A 22,517-nucleotide genomic window follows, 5' to 3' on the forward strand; every position below is an offset into this window, starting at 1 on the left:
AAACATGGAAGAGGATGATGTTAGTCTATGTTGTTCTAGCAGAAATGTGTCTGGCATAACTGTTTTGCTGGGAGCTTAAATATTATGCTATTTTTCTGGACCCTTAATTGGACACCTTCTTGGCAAAGCCTTGTAGAAACACAGTTTGAGCCTATAGCTCTTTTTGTTCTATGCATAATTTGTGCTAGTCATCCTCTAGCTTAGTCATTTCCATTCCTGGTCTTGGAGGACTTGAGGATCTGCACATTATAGTGCATGATCTAGCCACTAAACTAAATAACAACCTGTTCTTGAGTTGAACATAGTGTGTTAGAGCAGAAAACCACTAAAATGTGCAGTGTAAGGATTCCCTTTACTTTTCTGACCACAGTTTTTAGCAGGTATTAGTTGGGTTATTCTATACACTGACTTGGTGTGTTATTGGTGTGTTATTGGGTTTTGAGCTGGTGCAGCAGTGCTGCTGGATTTTTTAAACACCTCAGTGCCACTGCAGGACTAAGAATGGTCCACCATTTAGACATATGTAACCTCATGTAACTTCTGATGAAGGGGTAGAGATGCGTTCCCTGTCTCATTACTTCTACAAGGTGGAGTAGATGCTGGGAAGGAATGTCTAAGAGTAGACAGTGAGTAGTGGACAGTGTTTAAAAACTCCAGCAGCACTGCTCTGTCTAATCTACCTGTACAAAAACACAATGCAACATGCACATCTTGATCTGGTCTGTGTGGTCCTGACTACTGAAGAACATGGCAAATGAGGATAAGGAAGTATGTTGTGGATATGTATATAGCCACGGTTCTATAGCTGGGTAGAGAAGTGGGTGTTTGTACAGAAACAAATGGGTGACAGTCAGAATTAATAATCAGTCTAATGAAGTTAAGTAACAGTCCAAAGTGAACCTATTTTTGTAGCATATTTTTTTACTATAAGGCGCAGTATCAATAAATGTCTATTTTCTGGTCTATTTTCATACATAAGATGCATTATAAGGTGCATTATGCGACACTAGGAAGGCACAGGGGTGTCAAAATGTTTTCCTTGTAAATCAGCAGGTCTCGCCGCTGGGTGGCGAGACCTTTAAAGCTAAGCTAAGTAAACAAAACAGTAGTTCTTTAAAAAAAAAAAAAAAAAAAAAAAAAAAAAAAAAAAAAATTATATATATATATATATATATATATATATATATATATATATATATATATATATATATATATATATATATATATATATTTTAAAAGAAAAAAAGCACTGGATGTTAATCTACACAGATTTCTCTCCTGAAAATTGTTTATTTAGGTGAGTAAAGCGCTTTCATTTATTTACAGTAAGCTTAGATTTTCAGATTTCCACTAAAGCTATCTGCGGTTAACAGCTAATGCCATCCGACAGCGCAACACTGAGAAACCCTGAGTGTTCAGGTAAGCCAGGGCAATCTTAGCTAGCGGTTCATCCTACGTAGCTTGTTTTAACACAGCAAAAGAGCTAGTGCTAATTAACAGCTTTAATTTAACAACGGTTAAAGCTAACGCTAATGCTGCTCCAGTAATGCTGGCCTGTATAACGCTGTATACAGTAGCTTTACTGCTCCTTACATCCTGACTGGTAAAATTCATACATAAGGCACACCAGATTAAAAGGTGCACTGATAATTTTGTGGAAAATTAAATACTTTTAAGTGTGCCTTATAATGCTAAAAAAAAAAAAGGTTTTTAATAAAATTGCCATAAAGCGAATGTACAACATGATATAAATACCCAATATACTGACAATGGAGTATATTTCTGCGTACAAACACTTCACTAACTCCAACTCAACAGCTTGTTTCCTGCCCCATTTCCTTGCTGTCACTCAAAGCAAATGTCTGAGCTCAGGATTTACCCTATGTCAGTCAGACTCAAGCCAGAAGCCACCCAACCCTGAATCATCACCTCTCTTTCTCCCTCCGTCTATCCATCTCTTTCAGCCTCTCTCTCTCTCCCTTTATCTCACAATATCTTTTATTATAAGTTTAAAAGCGAACACGTAAAGCCTCAAAGCCTCACACATCGACAGCATTCAAGATTGGTTCTAAGATTCAGACGAGAGAAAATTCAGGAACAGCTTAAGAATCAGCAAACAAAAAAGTGAGGATTAGCAGCACTTTCGGTGGAATTACTTTGCAGGGTTCTGTTTACTGTCTACTGTGTCTAATGCTGTCCTTTTTCCTGACAGATAGGCTTATCCACTGTCAGGATGCATGAGAAGCAAATTTGTATTTTTTCGAGCCCAAACACACTCGAGACTTTCCTATTCAGGCCTTTCTTTACCCGTTCTGACTCTGATCTCACAGATCCTTCATAGTTCAAAGCCCTCTAGCTCATCTGACTCCAGCTCCTCACTTACTGCTCTCTGACACTTTGGATCCTGTGGTAATTTAAGCCGAACCCCGTCAGTGCTGTGAGAATGCGTGCAGAGGCGACTCACTGTTGATCCGGGAGATTTTCCACGTCTTCTCCAGGCCTAGCTGTTTCCCCAGCTCGATTTTGAAGGGGTCTGTGTTGGGGTGGATGTCTTTGTCTCGGGCTCCGATGACTGCCACGTTCACCTCCTTGGCGTCCTCGCACATACGAGCCACAGAGGGGACCACATAGGGCGCGTTGTCATTTTCGTCCTGCAGGGTGATGATTAGAGTTCCTGTGCCCGTGGCAGGGGGGTTACCTGTGAGGGAGAGACCAGATTATAAGCTAATTGAGCAAACGTGTGGTCTGCAGATGGCTTAGGATGATTGCCATATGCATCTTTAACCCTACTAGGTCCAGAATGACTGGCATACTTTAAAACACCTCTATATTTGAAGCAAATTTGAAAATTATTGTTGACTATAGGGTATTGCATAGTTTCAGATTTTTACCAAGAATCTTCCTTTCAGCAGTCATGCAAAAGCCTTGTCCAGTTTTGTCTTTTTTTTTTTTTTAACATAACAATATGAATATGAATTTACATTTCACTACATTTTATAAGGAATTGAATTGATAGAACGATTAATAGAAATTGTTCTCTAAGCTCTAAGGACTCCAATCTGCCCCTACAAACTTTACAGACTAATTTCCCACAAACCACTACTCTCATAACTGTCTGCCATGTGTCCACTGCTAACCAATCAGAGACTGTTAGTCATTAAACCTGTGCATACCTGTCTGTTTGCACTCACTCTTTGCGAATTATTGCCAACCTTTCCATTGCATACCAAACATTATATCCTGTGTTTTGCCTGTCTGTTACTGATCACTGGCTATTTACAAATTTTTTTTTTTTTTTTTATTATTTTGTTTATTTGCTCTAGCTTTGTTCCTCATTGTATGTTTAAGCTGCTTGTGATCAAACCTAATTATTTGTTTTAATCTGTGAGTATATCTGATTCATCTAACACCTATGACCTTAATCCACCTTCCATTAAAAATTAAACAGATTGTACTTTTCTTTTTGTGTGAAGTTGCCATTTCGAAGACACAAGGTCCAATCTAGAGCAAAATGAAAGCTCCACACATCCAAGAGCTAATAACTGTGCTGCTGTGCATTCTCCAGTAATAAGAACACTTAATGACAACAAAACCCCTCCTGTCTACTTTTAGCATGGCCATGCCTTAAGTGATGACACGAAGCGCTAGTGAAAAGAGCTCCACAAAAGCTGCCAACTCTCACAATAAAGCTGAATCTGTAGCTTGACAAAGAAGCTGCCACAACTTCGTAGCGAGCTACAGCGAACAAGGCAATCAGGCCACCTTGAACTCAATTGTGTAATACCAATTGAGAAAGAAGGTCTTAACAAAGCATATGTTTCCTTTTTTCTCTTCTCTTCGTTCCTGCTGTTTAGCAACATTGGCCTAAATAGAGTCTGCCCATGTAGTCCTGGCTTCTTTACAGCTTAAATCAATTTCTCTGCTTTAAAATACACAGGAGAAAAGTGCTTAACATTTATAGCTGGGCTCAGAGTACCGGCCTCCCATGCTGCCTGACTGTGCTATTGTGAAATGAGGAAGGTTAAGTACTCTGTTCGGCCAGGGACCGCGGCTGAAAGGGCAAAGCAGGGTCATGTATAAAACACACAGTAAATGCTTAATAACTGGCAGTGAGATACTTTTTCTTCTTTTTTTTTATTTTTATTTATTTATTTTTTTTATAAAACCTGCATTAGGACTGAAGCACTAGTAATATATTTTATATTATCAATGTGATTTTTTTTTTTTTTTTTTTTTTTTAAATAAATAATGTTTTTTCCCCCACTTTGGCATGAAAAATCCTTTCAGCTGTGTAATGTTTAAGCATTTTTAAGAATAAAAAAAATTATGCCTATCCCTTATTAAATCTTTCAAAACTTTCTCAATAGGACTAAGATCCAGGCTTTGATATTTTTTCAACGTTTGGTTGATTTACTCTAATGTTTTGGGTCATTGTCATGTGGCATGGTCTATTCCAGCTAAAGCCTTTAGCTTTTGGATATATGGTCTCAGACTCTGTTGTTTTCACAGCTTTAACATCAAATGTAGCAAAAGAAACCTAGGGCAGCCAGACCCTAATCATTGGCAGTTTTAAAGGTTCTCCACTTGTGAATTGCAATGCATTGCAATTTGTCGATTTGCTGATTTATTGTTTTGAGACCTTTTTCATCTCTTCCCAGACTCATCTGCAGCTACAAGATTCTTGTAGTCCAGGCCATGGTGATTTACTTCAACAATCATAGGAGAGCCACACTAAATCTGAGTCTGATTCTTTTACTAAGACAGGCTCCTCCAACAACCTCTGTAAGCATTTTCTAATCATTTACAGCAGAAATATTGCACCCAATTGTAATTGTAGACACTTTAAAAAGTAACAATTGTTAGTGTTTCAACTTTTTTTTTATAGAAAACTGCATTGAATTAATAGTGTATGTGCAGCTTAGATAACAGTATACATTTATTCTTCCCTCAGAATAACTCAATATACAGCCATTAATGTCTAAACCATCGGCAACAAAAGTGAGTACACCCCTAAGTGAAAGTTCCTCAGTTTCAGGGTGTTAGCAATCTTCTTGTAGCGCAACAATTTGTCTTAAGACCCTCAGAGAGTTCTTTGCCATGAGGTGCCATGTTGGAACTTTTTTTTAAGTGACCAGTATGAGAGAGTGTGAGAGCTGTACTACAAAATTGAACCCACCTGCTCCCTATGCATACCTGAGACCTAGTAACACTAACGAGTCTCATGACATTTTGGAGGGAAAATGCCTAGCAGTGCTCAATTTGGACATTTAGGGAGGGGGGGGGGGTCTCTTAGGAGTGTACTCATTTGTTGCTGGTGGTTTGGGCATTAATGGCTGTATATATTAAGTTATTTTGAGGGAATAATACATTTACACTGGTATTTTGTCAGTGTTGTCCCCAGAAAAGATATACTCAAATATCTGCAGAAATGTGAGGGGTGTTCACTGTATGTCGTCTTCTCAATATTGTTCAAATTAAGATCAAGTTTCCACTTGTTTAAACTTACCAACAAAGACTTTAAAATGTTTTTTTTTTTTTTTTTTTGTGAAATGTCCTAATTTTTCCCCTGACTGTAAGTAAATAAATAAATAAAAAGAATGTGCTTTGGCACTGTGAACCCTGCTGAAAGAAAGATCAAACGTCTCTCTTTTTTTAAATGAATAAATCTTGACTTTCAAAAGCTTATTTCATCATTCCCCTCTCTTAACACCCGCCTTCACGTCGGCTTAATAGAAAAGTGCAGAAAACAAACAACGTGTCATTTCAAACCCGGCGAAACATGAATCATCTGGATCATGCCTAAAAGAGGCAGTGTTCCCGGCGCAGGACGCCCTCCCCGCATCAGACGGTACTGTTATTAAACACAGCCGCTGGTTAAAAAGCAGAAATATTCACTTTCCTGAAATGTGTCGCTTTTGCCAGATTAGTAGCTATTGAAAAAAGCCACAGAGTTACAAACAGCCCCAGGGGCCACTGGCAATTAACATCAGATGACAAGATTAATAATTGCACAATGGTTTTTCTCCTCGCTCTGCCTGGATCACGAGGGGCCGCGAGAGGAGAGGGAGGGCAGGTTGTCAAACCGCCGGCGCCGCGAACGTCAATCCAGCAGCAGAAATCAGATTCATCTCCGGGGCGCTGATGCGGTGTCACTGAAAACGTGGAGTTGGTGGAGTAGCGACACAGCCCGCGTTGCCATGTTTCATTGATTTTCTGCTCATGAGCTATTCTAAGAACCTGACACTCCCTCACTCAGGCTCAGAAAGACTCAGAAGATCAGGAAACTGCACGTAGAGCGTTCAGTAACGTGTCAGACGTGCTGACGTTTACTCACGCACACCAAAACATTCTTCTCTTCAAACGTAAAGTGAGCACAGAGTCCCAACACAACACTGCACAGTCAGATATTTACAACCGAACCTCACACATTAGCAAATTAACAGCGTGAGATACAATCATTTGCACTTCTGCAGAGCTGACACATCTGACTTCCTCCAGCTGCAAGGTAGAGGCGGATCAGTCAGGAAGAAAGAGAACTATAATGAGGAAACTGATGGCAGTAAATTTCGTTGCAACTCTATCTACAACACATCAACTTCAACAGCTGACTGTTCATCTGATGCATAATACTATGTAGATATGCAGTATGTAAATCCCACTTCTTGACGGAGGCAAATGTATCCATCAGGGATACATCCATGTTGTAAAGAGGGGTGTGCGAGATATATATATAAGGTCTAAAGCACCGGCAACAAAAGTGAGTACACCCCTAAGTAAAAGTTCCTCAGTTTCAGGGTGTTAGCAATCTTCTTGTAGCGCAACAATTCGTCTTTTAAGACCCTCAGAGAGTTCTTTGCCATGAGGTGCCATGTTGGAACTTTTTTTAAGTGACCAGTATGAGAGAGTGTGAGAGCTGTACTACAAAATTGAACACAAAATATATATATAATCTACAATAACATCTACAATCTTAATTGCTGTGTTAACTATGTGCAGGTTGACGTTATTGAGCATGCTAAAAACAATCCAAAATCCTTTACTCCACACATTTGCTATAGACTGCTGTACATACACATTGGGAATGCCTGTACATATTGATGCACTCAATTTGGCAGGAGACAATACGTTCATGTTTTTCTGTTGTGAGTGTGTTTGTATCCATTCTCACTGTTGATCGGCATGGCCGGTTAACGCGGACACTAATCTATCAAAGTTCCCATCAAGCCATCCGCTACTTTCATCCACGCTTCATTTTCCTCCAAAATGTTGATACAGTCACTGTGCTGAAGACTCTCTCTCATTCACCTGCTCTCTCTCTCACACAATACACACACATACACTTACACTTTCCTCTTTCCATGAATATGGAGCTACACTAGCATTTATGTCCTCTATTAAAGCTCTCAGTTAAACTCAGTAACACGACACATTACTAAATTCTAATTTAAAAAGCATTAAAACTACCCTGAAATATTATGATAATATAAAAAGACCATTTCTAAATCTAGTTTGCCAGACATAAAAAAAAACCACTACACTATTTTTACTGTATCCCAAAAATACAATAAACCACCAGCATTAAAAAAAATAATAATCATGGTCTTAATTATGATTAATCACAGAACTGTTGTGTGACATTTGTTTTTGTAAATTTATTTAAGATGCAAAATGAAATGGAAATCATTTATTGTATATGGCTATGTAGTACTTGTTTGTTTTATGATAGAGATGCTGGATTTTTAACTATTGTTTTAATAATAATTGAAAGTTAATAATAATAATAATAAACAAAAACCTTAAGGAACAACTCGAAATGTGATCAGCACATCCCTAGTAGATATATCTGCAGTTTCTATCTGAAAGACAGATTTGTTTTTTGAATGTTCTTAAATTAGGAGAAGGAGGAGAGAGTGCTGATGCAGAACTCCACAGTTCAGTCTAAAGAGTCTGAACGTCTATTAGAAATAATAGTGGATGCAGCAGTATCTTGTGAAAATGCTAAATTATTACATCATAAATGCAGCACAGACTATTTTCCCTGTACTCTTGTATTTTGAGACCATTAGCCAATTATCACTATCCATTACAGTGTAATGTTCATATTTCAGCTCTAATGCAGGACACATGGGTAACACTTTCTATGAATGTCATCTCTGTTGGACTCTATAACCACATTCATAACATATTACAATGCATTCATAAGGCATTGTAAACATGGTTATGAATATTATTATTTTATTAAGCTGTGCTTATAATATATACAGTATGTTAAAATAGTATATCTCTATCGTTAATAATCTAGTCCCACAATGAAAGTCTGGCACTTTACTTGGAGCAAACAAAGATCTGTTATAATACATTATAATTGACTATAATTAATAAAATATTCAAAACAAGAATAATTTATGAGTGGTTAAAAATATATTTACATGATTATTATATAGGGTGTGTTTATAAGTTGGAAGCTTTTTTTAGTCATAATACAGTCTACAAGCTGGGACTGAGTTTCTTGGTATTGATGTATAACATAAACGCATTATAACGTGTTATGAGTATGTTTATAGAGTCTTATAGAGATGACATTCACAGAAAGTGTTACAAATAAAAGTGTTACCAACACATGAATTCATTAAAAATCCTGAGACTCATAAGGAGTCACTATTAGAAGTGGTCAGGTACAGAACATCATCTCCAAGCACCTTCACAACACAACTGAGAATAAACAGTTCCTAAACAAAAGTGACATCCAAGATCACAGCGGCTGCTGCGGGGTTAAGAGCGGCGGTCCTGAGGGGAGGCTGGAGCAGCCAGCAATTGCTGTTGGTAACGCTGGAGGTGAAAGCCAAGTGTCAAGACTGGGAGATGCAGCAGTAGCTCATTAGGAGGCCAGGTACACAGCAGGGCCAACAGCTGCTGATTGTGTTTTAAACAAAAACAAGCAACAGATGGAAAATGAACACGAGGCTGAGATGCAAGCAAACACACACTCTCACACACACACACACACACACACACACACGCTTCTCCAAATGCATGTTTAATACACCCATCTCTTGCCCGCACACCAGCACGCCTCTCAAAAGAGATGGTCTACTTTTGTATTCACTGTGATTTCCAATCCACGCCACATTTTTAATTAAAAAACTCTGTGTTAAAAAAAAAAGCTGAGAAAAAAATGCCTCCTCTTCCCCTAAAATGAACAACATGCCAGCAGCAATGTGTAAATATGTTGCTTAGTGATTAGTGCCACCTTAATGCGACACACGGCGGGACGCGTATTTGCATGGATTTTCTCTGACCCTCAAGACTTTCTTTTTTTTTTTTTTTTTTTAAATGGTGATTTAGTTCAGATTAAATAAAAATTCGAAAATGTCCTTTTTTCTGTATTTACCCACTGAATTATCGCACAATAGGAATATGCAGCCACTCATGCTCAGCAGAGCAACAAAACTAATCTGTGGCAGGACTGGAAAATAATTCAGGCAAATAAATGCTCTTGCTGTGCAGGGCCACGGACAAAAAAACAAAACAAAAAAACAACCCATTAGGAAGACAAACGGAGCAGATAGCCATAGCTACTGAGCTTAACAGTGAAGCACACCATGCCAAGAAAGTTCTACCAGGAGACTCAAATGCACGTCAATCATTTCTCAACCAATCACCAGATCAGATTCCATCTGTCTTTATAAGACCTCCCCTTACACACTTACACTTTGCTTAGAGATGCTGTTTTGTTTCCCAACATCAATGCATTTTCCAATAAGACAATGTACAAAGTTCAAAAGAGGACAAATTGTTGGTGCACACCACCAAGATGGACCAACCACATCCAACAGGATTAACTGTGGACGCAAGAGGAAGCTGTCTGAAAGGGTTTTTCGGGTGCTAACCCAGATTGTATCCAAAAAACATAAACCCACGGCTGCCCAAATCACGGCAGAATTCAATGTGCAACTCAATTCTCCTGTTTCCACCAGAACTGTCCGTCGCCACAATAAATTATTGTGGTCTAAAACCAGATGTTTCAGTTTCATTGTCCAGCCCCTGTACAACCACATGCTGCACACATTACGAAGGCATGGCTGTGGAAAAAGAAGGTACAGGTACTGGACTAGCATGTCTACAGCCTTGACTTTTCCTCAACAGAGAATGGGTGGAGAAGAAAGAAAGAAGAAAACTGAATCAGTTCATTGCATTGTGTCCACTGTTTTTTCACACGTTTTTTTTACTAAGAAAGTAGCAGGTAACACTCCATAGGCAGTGTAAGAGCTCGACAAAACACAAAATTGAGATGAAATTTTCAGATTTATCCAGACAAGTGGTCTTAATTAGCTGTATTTTCTGAGGAGCACAATAGAAGCTGCTTCTCCAGCAGTGAGTGGTGAAAGCTTGAGCAGACATGTGAGACAGACACGGCTAATCTTTCCCGCTTCTTCACAAACTAGAGACCACTGTTCTTGATTGCAGTAAATTGGACTAGTTCATCTTCACATGGCCTCCATAAAGCACACTCTGTAACCTAATCACCCAATCACAGCTAAGCCTCGTGCTATAGTTAGAGACACGCTGATCTTACAAGACACACCTCCTGATAATGCATTAGCAATCATCTCAGAAAGGGTATATTCCTGAAAAGATTTTATCCTAAAGGCATTAAAATAGCGAGAACCTCCAGCTTAGCAGAACCTATACTGTTCTGTTTTACATATAGCATTTACATTCCACAGAGTACCGCTTTGCATTTGCATAAATATACATAAATATATATTCACTCACTATCCATGTTATTAGAAGCACTTACATCACTTATGCACTTATATTTACAAGCCACTTTATTAAGTCCACCCACTTACAGAGATGTACAATTACAGCATATCTGTTATCCATATTTGTTAAACAACTTTCACATTCTATATTGGTTAGTTTCTGATTACAGGGTGTGATGTTGGTCAGGTATTATTGTTATTAGTGAGTGGTGAACTGTTCTCTGTGCAGCAGCAGATTAACAGTAATCTACCATCTAAAATCATCCAGCCCATATACTGTACAGTAAGGCATATTAATACATGTATGAATTATGGATGCACTGCAAAAAACAAATATTTAATAGTTTTACTGCAGGTTTTCACCACTTTACAAGTAGTATTTTAGTCATTAATGTACTTTAACAGTGCTATTTTAGTCTTGGATTACCGCAGCATTGCTACTCAAGATGCTAAGGCTAAGTTACCTAAGCTAATATTACTATCCTAGCCCTGTGCAGCTCGTATCTTTCAGATGGAAAACAGAGTTTGTAAAAAGACTAATACTAAATTAAATTGATTGTACTTCCTAACCCAGCTAACATTCAGCTATCCGAATCAAACTGAATATCTATTAAATCCAACTGAGCTATTTTACTTTAAATCAACCCTAAAATCTTCCTCTAACTCTAAACATAACTTAAAGCCTAAACCTAACCCAAAACTCAACCCTAACAGGTTAAAATGATGGTTTGGGTTAGTTGTATTGTTACATTTAATAAAAAAACATTAGCATTCATCTTAAGGTTCAGCTGCATTTAATAGACATTTAGTTTAATGTTCTACAATCTACTATGGACCATCCACATAAGGTGTTAGCTCCAGGAACTGTGCTTATTAGATCAGTTTAAAATGTATTGTTGACAAAACTGATATGCAGAACTAACCAATTTGACTTTTAACAGTCATATTCTGACTTAACTAAAAAAAATACTTTGGGTCCTATCTTATGGATTGTGTAAGGTGTGCCACAATGCTCATTGTTACCCAACACCCTGTTAAATTTTAACATGTACAGCTATCTGCAACATAGAAATAGCAATCTGCCAAAACTGTCAGAGCACATCTGGCTTTTAAAGAGAATGGCAAGTGACACACGGATTGGTTTATTTCATGTTACGCCCAAAACACCCCCTTGATTAATTAAGTGAATTTGTACATGCCATGTAAGGTGTGCTTTCCCCGTCATTATGATAGCATAGACACACTGACACACCCTATATCAAGCTGCACAGAGCACAGGTGACACATTGCCTAAAGATCGCTAAAATAGGCCTTTTTCTAATCAGTTGACATTTTATTAAGATATTAAGATGTCCTTTAGATGATTTGTAGCTTTGTTTATTGTTTTAAATTAGACAATTAACAGTACATATGTGCAATTTATCCAGACTAATCCAAGTGTTTGTATACAACTGCACGGGCTGCAGTCTCTGCAGTAATGGATACAGTCTTATAATTTCTAACAAAGTGGCTGGTGAGCCGAGATGCAAATGAATAGCTTTTAATAAATGAGCGCATAAGCTCTTTAAAGCAGGGATCATTCCCAGATATAAAGTGCTCGATATATCCCGCTAGCAGGCTGGTGGCAATTGAGAGCTCCAGGGTAACCATTAAAATAATGAAAAATGCACCACATCCTCCCAATTTTCTGAGGGTGATGGCATTTGGAGCATTACAATAATGATCCACTGTGGCGGGGCATGCCCGTATCTCTCTGACAGACAGCACCCTGGCAGCTTTTCCTTGGCTAGAGCCCCGTGGCTGGTGGCGGGGAGGTGGGGAGCTCTTCTTTTACCTCAGAACACTGAAAAAACTGCGCTGAAGAGGCTGACTCTCTGTTTCTGCAGCTGAAAGAATCATACCTGGCTTTCGCTAGACCTGTTGTCTTGTGAAATGAAAAATGAAGCTTTTTTTTTTCAAGAGGGTCATTTTGAAAAGTATGCTGCTGCTGGTAGCAAAGTGAGGTATAAACATTCATCTGATGGCGCGTCATGGAGTTGTTAAGAGCACAGCGCCTGAAAAAACGACTTGGATAACAGCGCTTGTCTTTCAGCACAAGCTCAAGCGCGAGCTGTTTATTTATTAAGAACAAAAGATCTTTGAAAGCCAATGCACAGCACCACCGGTGGACTTCAGCTGGCTCCCACTTCAGTTTAATTGGCAATACAATATGTTCAGCTCTGCCAGCTGGATGGTCTGACCACTGGAAAAATAAATAAATAAATGCCACGGGGTAAGAGTTGCAGAAATATTGGGTGCTATAATGGCTAGAACATAAACTTTCTCTTGTTAAGACTGTGAGAGTTTGAGCACCTCCTACACAATAAGCTCTGCACCACGAAATAAACAAGACTATTCAGCTTTAGTTAAGGCACAACCATATTTTTACTGTATTAATTTGACCTTAATCAGATATAAAAACATATTTACAGTATATATATATATATATATATATATATATATATATATATATATATATATATATATATATATATATATAGCTAGACACTCAATTCCCGCCTAGATCCGCCTCCATTTCATTAGAGCAGAACTTGGTGGCAGCAAGTGGGGGAAGGCCTGGACTAAAACACACTGTTGCGGTTGTTACTTGTTGTTAATGCTGTGATTATTGTTTTCTCACTCGAGGCAGCCGGGTGATGAAATAGGACTTGTCTCTGGGGAACAAGGCACTAGGCCTTAATATGTCACAACACATTCCCTGTTCGCAGCTGCTGTGCAAAGACTTCGGGAGTGTAAAGCGAGTGGAGACAATTAATCTTTAAACCAGACCATGTAAGGAGGGTGTGGATTTTTTGGTCAATAATGGGATGGCTCGGGGAATCAGACACGGAAAACTGTGGAAATTGTAAGAGCTCAGTACGTGCCTGAACTGCTTCAAAAGAAACAAGAGCATACACAGTTCCTAAAGCTACAGTTCTGCAGTTACAGCTACAGAATCTTGTTGGTCCAATGGCTGTAATAGGAAGATTAGCATTTTTGTCATTGGCACACCAGATTTGAAACCTGCTACTGCGCTATGTAACTTTGGTGGAGCAGCTCAAAATCATCATCATTGAGGTAGGAGGTGGAACATGTGGAGGACTGGTGCAGAGAGAACAACCTCTGCATCAACGTAAGGAAGACAAAGGAGATTCATTGGAGAATCCACAGTGGAAGTGGTCTACAGCTACAGGTACTTGGGCGTGCATCTGACAACATCTAACAACCTCATCTGGAGCAACACCACTTCCACTCTGGTCAGGAAGTCACATCAGCAGCTCTACTTCCTCAGGAAGCTGAGACAAGCTGGAGATCAGTCCTTAACTTCTTCTACAGATGTGTGGTGAAGAGCGTCTTGTACTCCAGCATCAACTTATGGCATAGAAGCTGCTCAGAAGCAGAATCAGCCTCCGCAGCACCACAGACCTCTACACCTCCAGATGCATGAAAAGTGCAAAACGACCAGACTGAGAAACAGCTTCATTCCAGAAGCTGTAAGACTCTTAAACTCAACCTAAACAACACACTGCATTGTCACTTTTAAGGTTACTTACAAATTTAAACACTGACACTTTATCCACATTGAGACACTTTATAACTATAATGTTACTGTAATTCATTCCACCCATTCATGCTGCTACCTACTTTCCAATTTATATATGTCTATTTATCTTGTTATCTATTTTATTTTATATGTTATTCTTATTTCATTTTATTATCTTACATACCAATTGCTCTTTTGGGTGGAACTGGACTGTGAAATTACAATTCCGTTCCACCTCATATACCACATGTGATGCAAATGACCATAAAGTCTCCTTAAATCCTTGAATTACTTCTAATAATACTCTCCCTCATTAGTCCATCATCTTGTCAACAGTCACACATACAGTAGCAGTTTAACACCTTCATATTCTAATTATGTTTTTCATTATTTCTTTATTTAAATTCTTTTCCACATTCTACATTCTGCAGATAAATATTAGAGATATCAAAAAATTAATGGGCAAATAAAATTATGTAGTAAACAATAAAAACCCAACTGAGATGCGTGATTTGATGAGCTGGAGCAGAAAAGCAGAAACTATTGTTTAGCACCTCCAGGAACTCTTTCAGTTACTTTATGTATGTCAAGTAGTTTACTAACAATAAAACTGCTAGTTTGTGCACTTTACTTTACCATTTGACATGGTTTGCTTTCATTCAGCTTGCCAACAAATGCATGTGCACAGCTATCTGCTATCTATGAAAGGAGCTCATAGTGATTCATATTGTCAGCAGTAAAGTAAAACTTGACTGTAAAAGTGCATAAGTACTTTAAAGCATCCCCTTGAAGTATACTTTGTAACATAAAGCAAGAGGGACGCTGGACGACTGAACAGGCTGGTGAGGAAAGCTGGTTCTGTGTTGGGACTAGAGCTGGAGTCCTTAACACCACTGGCAGAGAGGAGAGCCCTCAGCAAGCTGCTGAACATCATGGACAATGTTCACCACCCTCTGCACAGCACCATCACCAGGCAGAGGAGCTCATTCAGCGGCAGACTGCTGTCCCAGTCCTGCTCCACAGACAGACTCCGGAAGTCTTTTGTCCCTCAGGCCATAAGACTTTTCAACTCATCTCAGCACAGCAAACTGAAGACTCTGTGACACCTTTTCTTTCCAGCAATTCTGGCCACACCATGGACATACCCCCATCTATGGTCACACTATCTTGCTGATGCCCATAACACTATTTTTATAGTTCTACCCTATTTTGCACTAGTAGTTCATTCACTAGTTCATTCATCTACTGTTTACGTATCATTTGCACTGCTAAATTATTATATAACTGTATTTGCACTTTCTGTATGGCTGACATCAGTTATCCTTATCCTTACTTTATGCAGATCAACTGGTGTTCACTGTCTATTGTGTTCAACTGCACTACCTCCATTTTACATCACACACACACACTAAAGACTGTACTTTTATAATTTCATTTTATTTTTTTATTTTGTTGTATTTATATGTATCATTTATATTTTATCTTTTTGTAAGTTTGTGTACTATACACACCTGCTGCTGGATGTCAAGAATTTCCCCTCGGGGATCAATAAAGTGTGTGTGTGCGTGTGTGCGTGTGTGCGTGTGCGTGTGTGCGTGTGTGCGTGTGTGCGTCTGTGCGTCTGTGTGTCTGTGTGTCTGTCTGTGTGTATGTGCCACAGAGCTATGGAGCAGTGGAACATGGTCCATAGAATCTGGAATGATTCTGCTCCAGCCAATCCATTTGTAAGGATGAGGTGATGTGATCATCAAACTTCCTGACCTTACTCTCACTTCTGTTGCTGATTGCAATCAGATTCTAATATCCTCAGCAATGCTTCAGAATCTAGTAGAAAGTCTTGCTTGTTCAGGATAAACTCTTTAATTTCAGAAGGAAGCAATTATATTGATAAGTAACATTAAATATATTTATAATAATAATAACAACAACAACAACATGTACTACTTTCTATTATTATTATTATTATTATTATAAATTATTATTAATAAAGCAGTAAACACAGCAGCAGTGTCTAATCCAGCATGTTGGTCTCCAAACAACATTCGATGCGCTTTGGTTAATGCTCACCTCTGTGATATTTTAATGAAGCAGCTCAATCAGCCCCCATTGTGGAGCTTCACGCAGGTCACAAATAAACAGTACCAGACCTCATATAGCAGACAGTGGCTCCAAACCAAACAAGGGAGAAAATTGATCTGCAATTAAAGTCAGACCCTCCTTTTTCACGGAGGGTTTAGCTCGAACCTGCAGGCGAGAAGTACACAATTAAACCGGCGAGTCCCTGCAGAACAAAACTCAGTGATTAGCCTCCTGTGTCCCCTTTAATGAGAGACTAGTAGGGAGGAAGAGCCCCCCTCTCTTCTCTCTTTCTCTCTCTCTGTGTTTGTGTGTGTATCTCTCACTCTCTCTCTCTCGCACGCGCTTTCTCCAACAATGCCAGGCCTCAGTCTTTCATCAGCTCGTCCCCTGGGTCTGACTTTGTGCCGCGTATAACTGTCTCCTTAAATGTGCGGAAAGAAGACGTGATTAAGCTCTATTTCCTCCTGAAAGCTTTGGAAGAGGAAGTGACAGGCAGCGTGGTATTAGAGACACTGATGTTCTTACGGCGGCTCTTCGAACTTCAAAGTATAGATCCCAAAAAGAAGAAGAGAGGAAAAAAAAAAAAACCACAGCATTAATTTAGTCCAGTGTTGCTCAAAGTGTGTGGCTCGCCTTCTCTTGGGGGAAAAAGACCAATGACGTGAGACGGGTATACACACATATATATATATATATATATGAGCGAAATGAATTTAAATAATTCAAAACGTGGAACAGGTTCATTTTTTTTCTTACTGACGTTAAAATCCTGATGTACTTAGACAACAATTTCAGAATTGATACTTTATCTAGATATATAGAATATAAAACATTAAAACATTTTTTTAAATCAGTAGAATTGTTAAATGTTTGGAACAGAGCTGCAGAAGCAAAAATACACATTTTAAAAGAAGCTAGTTTTATCTTTAGTGCTAACCCAGCACTCCTACATTCTGCAAATAGGGTCAGATTAAAGAATACAGATTTACACACTGTCCTTTGATGCACTCAGGCCGTTCAGTTTGTGTCTCTTAGAAGTTTAATGAGTTAAAATGAAGGATGATGTAAGTGCTGTAAATAATTTTACAAACATTGTATAAGCTATTTTGGATTTAGCAAATTCCAATTGGTTTTAACAGAATGTGGCACAGACGTAGCAGTAAATGAAGTGTGCCATAGCAGATGCACAGGGTCATACAAAGTTCACATTTTTATTTTCTATGTATTATTTATTTATTTTTTACTTCTAATCACAGAGCAGCTAATGTGCGATCTCCAAGAAAGTCTGGATCCAGACTGGAGGACTGGACATGGCCAAAAATACAGGCAGTGCTTCCAAACCAAAGCGAGTGACAGGAATAATAAGAAAAAGAAAACTTGATGTAATTTTTCTTTGCTAGTCCACAACAAGGCATCAGCTTGTCGATAATTCGTGAGGATATTGAAAAGAATGTATAGAACTGTGAGTACTTTGGGCTGGAGTTTGGGTGGTTTCCGCTTGCTGTATGAAATCAATAGCCCCTTACTAATAAGTGGATTCAGGAAAGAGAGATAGAGGTAAAGGGAAGAGATGGATTGGTGAATGGTTATAAAGGCTTGTAATAAACACGTGAAAAAAGTGGATATCATAATTATAGTATAGGATGATGGATTGGGAAGCATGATCTTCCTTTATTTACATTTAAACTATATTGAAAAAAAGAGCACTCTTGCACAAAAAGTAGTTTTCGATGAAGTGAAAAAAAAATTGCAAGGTCATGTTGCTTTACAGTCTTTACACTTTAGTGTTTTCTGAACTTTCTTTCATTAGCCTGAGCCGAATCAACGGATAGTTTTTTTTTTTTTTTTAAACAGAAAATGCAGTTTCTCCTCTAGACGTCTCGGACACTATATAAAAAACAACAACAGCCGACTGTAGCCATTCCACCTCCCCGTTCACAGTAAAAGCACAATAGCCCTCATCACGGCTGCTGTATTATACAGGGTAAGGTGCCGTTTCTTCTGGAGAGAGTGTGTATGACTGGACGTCTGGTGGAGAGAAAGAAAGTGTGAGGAAGTGGTGTGTTTTGGCCGGGGAGATGGAGTGAGGCCGGGTTAATGATACAGAGTGCGGAGCTGGAAAAAGAGAAAACAAAAGCCCGGTCCAGCGAGTGTTGGGAGCTCCTCGGCTTTCCAGGCTCTACCTCATTACGGCACCATTATCCCAGCCAGAAGCAGCTGTAGCTCCCACACTCTCTGACACACACCCCCATCCCCTCAGCCCAGCCCTGGAGCCCCGGGTCAGAATGAATCTGCCAGGCAGAAACACATGTCCACAGCAGAGTTAACCCTATCACCTGCAGCTAAGAGCTGAGAGAGAGAGAGAGAGGACCAGAACAGAGCATCCATGTGCTGAGCTAGGCTATCCAGCCCAGACTATCATCTGGTGATTATTAATTATAACAATAAAAAGAGGTTAAGATTAATAAAAGCACCACAACAAGTCTTGGGAAAATAATTTTTTGGCTTGGAAAAAAAAATTAAAAAGAAGAAAAAAAAGTCATGTCATGATTGCCATTGTTCACATGGACAACTTAAGCCAGATGCTGCCAGTCAAGATCATTTTACCATCTACCATGCTGTCCACTGTCTGTGGGAATGCCTTCTTTAAGCTGTATTCCGAGGACAGATAGAGCACAGACACTCTATTGAGAAATTTAAAGAATTTTAAATGCCCCCACAACTTCATGAATGGAATGTCCCCATTTATAAGGCCTCGCTCCAACTCTGGTCATTCACATTGCCGTGCCATGAACACCATGGCTTGTATTCAGTCCAATACTATAGAGAGAATAATACACTGCCTGGCCAATAATAAAAAAAAAAGTCTCGACCTGGATTTAACTAAGTAAATTATCTGGGGTTGATACTGCAGTTGGTCAGTTTTGGGTTCAGCAACAGTATGTGCTGAAAGAATGAGGTCAGCTGATTACCTGAATATACTGAATATAAACCAGGTTATTCCATCAATGGATTTTTTCTTCCCTGATGACACGGCCATATTCCAAGATGTCAGACAATGTCAGGATTCATGGGGCTGGAATTGTGAAAGAGTGATTCAGGGAGCATGAGATCATTTTTACACATTGATTGTTCACCACAGAGTTCAGACCCTAACCTCAGTAAGAATCTTTGGGATGTGCTGGAGAAGACTTTGTGCAGCTGTCAGACTTTACCATCATCAATGCTGCAAGATCTTGGTGAAAAATTTATCCAGCAACACTGGATTGAAATAAATCTTGTAACATTGCAGAAACGAATGCGTGCAGCAATCAAAGCTAGTGTGTGACCCTATTTTTGGCCAGGCAGTGTATCATATAGTCTTGAACACTAGCAGCCTTGGGTTAATCATTTATGCGACTTTCCTTCTGAAACTGATTTTGACCAGTATCAGATGGATACTGATACTGAGAACAGTATAAACTTTAAGTAATGAATCTCAGACAAGTCTTAGCACAGCCAATAGGAGAGCAGCAGATCTGTTTTCTTTCCAGTTTCTCCCTTTTTATTGTTGGTGTCTCAATATAAAGCTCCACAACACCAATCAAGTTAAGTATTTGCATGACTAAATAAGCAAAAACTAATGCAGAGTAGAAGCATATAGCTATATTGTTAGTAGTGTTTAGTCTAACTAAGAAATACTATTGACATACTGTAAATCTGTGGGTTGTTCATGTTGTGCAGAGATTTGATGATAAATAGACCAATATATCCAAATAGATCCAAAATTATATTTTGTAATTCATGACTTCCAATAAAATTTTAAGAAATCTTAGGGAAGCAAACAAATCTTGGGATATGCTTGTGGAATCTACTGAACTAAAGGTCTAAGTGATTTGTGTCATGCTTGTCTGAAAACAAATGCTATGCAAAGGATTTGATGATAAAAATGGTCCAGAAAGATATTTCACAGTTCATGACTTCCATTAAAAGTTAAGAAGGCTTTGATCCTTCTAAAAAAAAAGCTGCAATTTTGGAGCTACAAGGTTATTACATGAAAGTGGAATGTGGAAAACTGAATCGTATGCATACATCCCATCCTCCCACACGCCTCCACTTCTGCGCCCAAACAACAAGCACTGCGAATACCGTGAGTACCGAGGAAAACAGCGAGCCCAGTGCTCCTATACTGAAATGTGTGAATGTGTGAAAAACAGCATAATGGTATAAGTAAGGAAACTTCCTCTCAAGTCCGCATGTTGAAAGCAGCTAAATAACTCACATTAGCTTCATTACCATATTGAACATGCTGCTACAACATGTCCAATGTTCAAAAGCCCAGGCCCTAATCCGCTCAACAATGACAGTTGTTTACTGAGTAAAAGATAAAAAACCCTACACATTCTTAATACATTATAGAAATATGCACTCGAGAGCGAAGCGCAACGCCTCTGTTATAAACAGGAGCCGACACTTCCTCTGAAGCTCTTTATGAAAGATATATAGAGCCCCACGCAAGTGTTGAAACAGCCGGCTGTCCAAACAACTGCGTGTACGGGAGTGACTCCAGAGCGACTAGAGCAAGCCAAGGTCTAACCGTATGCTACTGATCCAGACACACTCCGCCTCACTCTCTCATGCATACACAAAGAGCCCTGCGCTGCTGTACGATGCATCATCGTTCCTCGGCTTTGATCGCCCCGGATCATCACCGCTCTATATGACAAGTGCAGCCCACTAGGGCCGTGATTTAACATTTAAATAAGGCGCAGAGTACAAGCCGTTACATCACGCCTGCCTGCACTGTTACAAGAGACGGCAAGCAGGCAACATTTCTCAAATGGGAATTCAATGAAATGCAAGTTTCTTTTTTAAAATTTATTTAAAAGTTTGTCCCATTTTCAAGGCCAATTAACCAACCCCTCATTAGGACTCCCTATCTCTAACACTGCCACCAACACTAGAAGGGTAAAGACTAGCACTTGCTTCTTCCAATACATATGAATCATTTACATTACATTTGCATTTAAGGTATTTAGCAGATGCCCTTATCCAGAACAACTTCAAAACATTCATAGCTAGTTTGTAGAGACTAGATTCAAGAGAGCCACCAAGCTTTAATAATGTTTAGAACACTAAGAGCTTTTTTTATTAGTTTAAGAACTCTTTGAAAAGATGAGTCTTCAGTCAGAGTTTGACGATGGAGAGTGACTCCAGTGGAAGTTCTTTCTACCACCTTGGTCCTCCAGCACAGAGAAGAGTCAGGATGTCTGTTTTCTGTGGGTTTTGAGGGATGGTGGTTCGAGCCGAGCCATACTCGAAGCTCTGAGAGCTCTTGGTAGAGATCTTGCATTGATCATTGCCATCAAGTAGGAAGAAGCTGGTTCGTTTTTTGGCTTTGCGGGCCAGAATCACTGCAAGAAGTTAATGTGGTTGGCCATTATTATGATTGCTTATGATTGCTATGGTGATGCTGTCTGGTGGTTGCTACACAGCAATAACTGGAGATTTGAAATTTCAGAATCAAACGGCTGAGAGTCGATTTTCACTCTCAAAGTGTAATTTTAACTCAAATAGATTTAAATGGTGTTCAGTGTTTGAGTTATTTGACAGAGTTGAATATTTCAGTGTTAACCCAAAGGTTCAGCATAATTTATTTGCAAAATATCCTAATTAACCATCAGTGTGCAGTCTTGCCCACCGGGGTTACCTTCTACTGGGTGTTCCATTATAATCTATATAACGGTTGTTTGCCTAGCCAATGTGTTGTAGGCTATAAGAGCAAGTTACCATAGTCTGTACTGTAGTGTGACAAAGTGCTGGCAAAGCACTGAGAACTGCAATGCAGAAATAAAGATCCCATACAGCGGAAACACACACTGGTAGGACATAAGCAGGGATGTTTTATACTGTATTAGGTACCAAAAACACAAGCTTACCTCCCCTGAATAATAATTTAATATTACACAGTCATATCAATTGACTAATCTTCTTCTAATTTATTTTGTTTATTTTTTTCAGTGTTGGTTTGTGTAACAATGTAGCGAGTTAAACAAATACAAATGTGAGTTAAAAATGAACTCTTGCAAGTTGTTATCTATTTTGAAAGT

The 22,517-nt window shown here is 39.0% G+C and overlaps 1 protein-coding gene across 1 annotated transcript in view; it reads right to left on the reverse strand.

Annotated features, from left to right (window-relative positions):
* Positions 1–22,517, reverse strand: part of cdh13 (cadherin 13, H-cadherin (heart)) — a 589,258-nt gene that overhangs the window by 18,081 nt on the left and 548,660 nt on the right. The window contains exon 12 of the mRNA XM_022679628.2: positions 2,465–2,698. Within this exon, the coding sequence (XP_022535349.2) occupies positions 2,465–2,698 (234 nt within the window). The remainder of the gene's footprint in view (positions 1–2,464; positions 2,699–22,517) is intronic.

The sequence above is a fragment of the Astyanax mexicanus genome, chromosome 9, assembly GCF_023375975.1.
Source record: "Astyanax mexicanus isolate ESR-SI-001 chromosome 9, AstMex3_surface, whole genome shotgun sequence".
NCBI lineage: Eukaryota > Metazoa > Chordata > Actinopteri > Characiformes > Acestrorhamphidae > Astyanax > Astyanax mexicanus.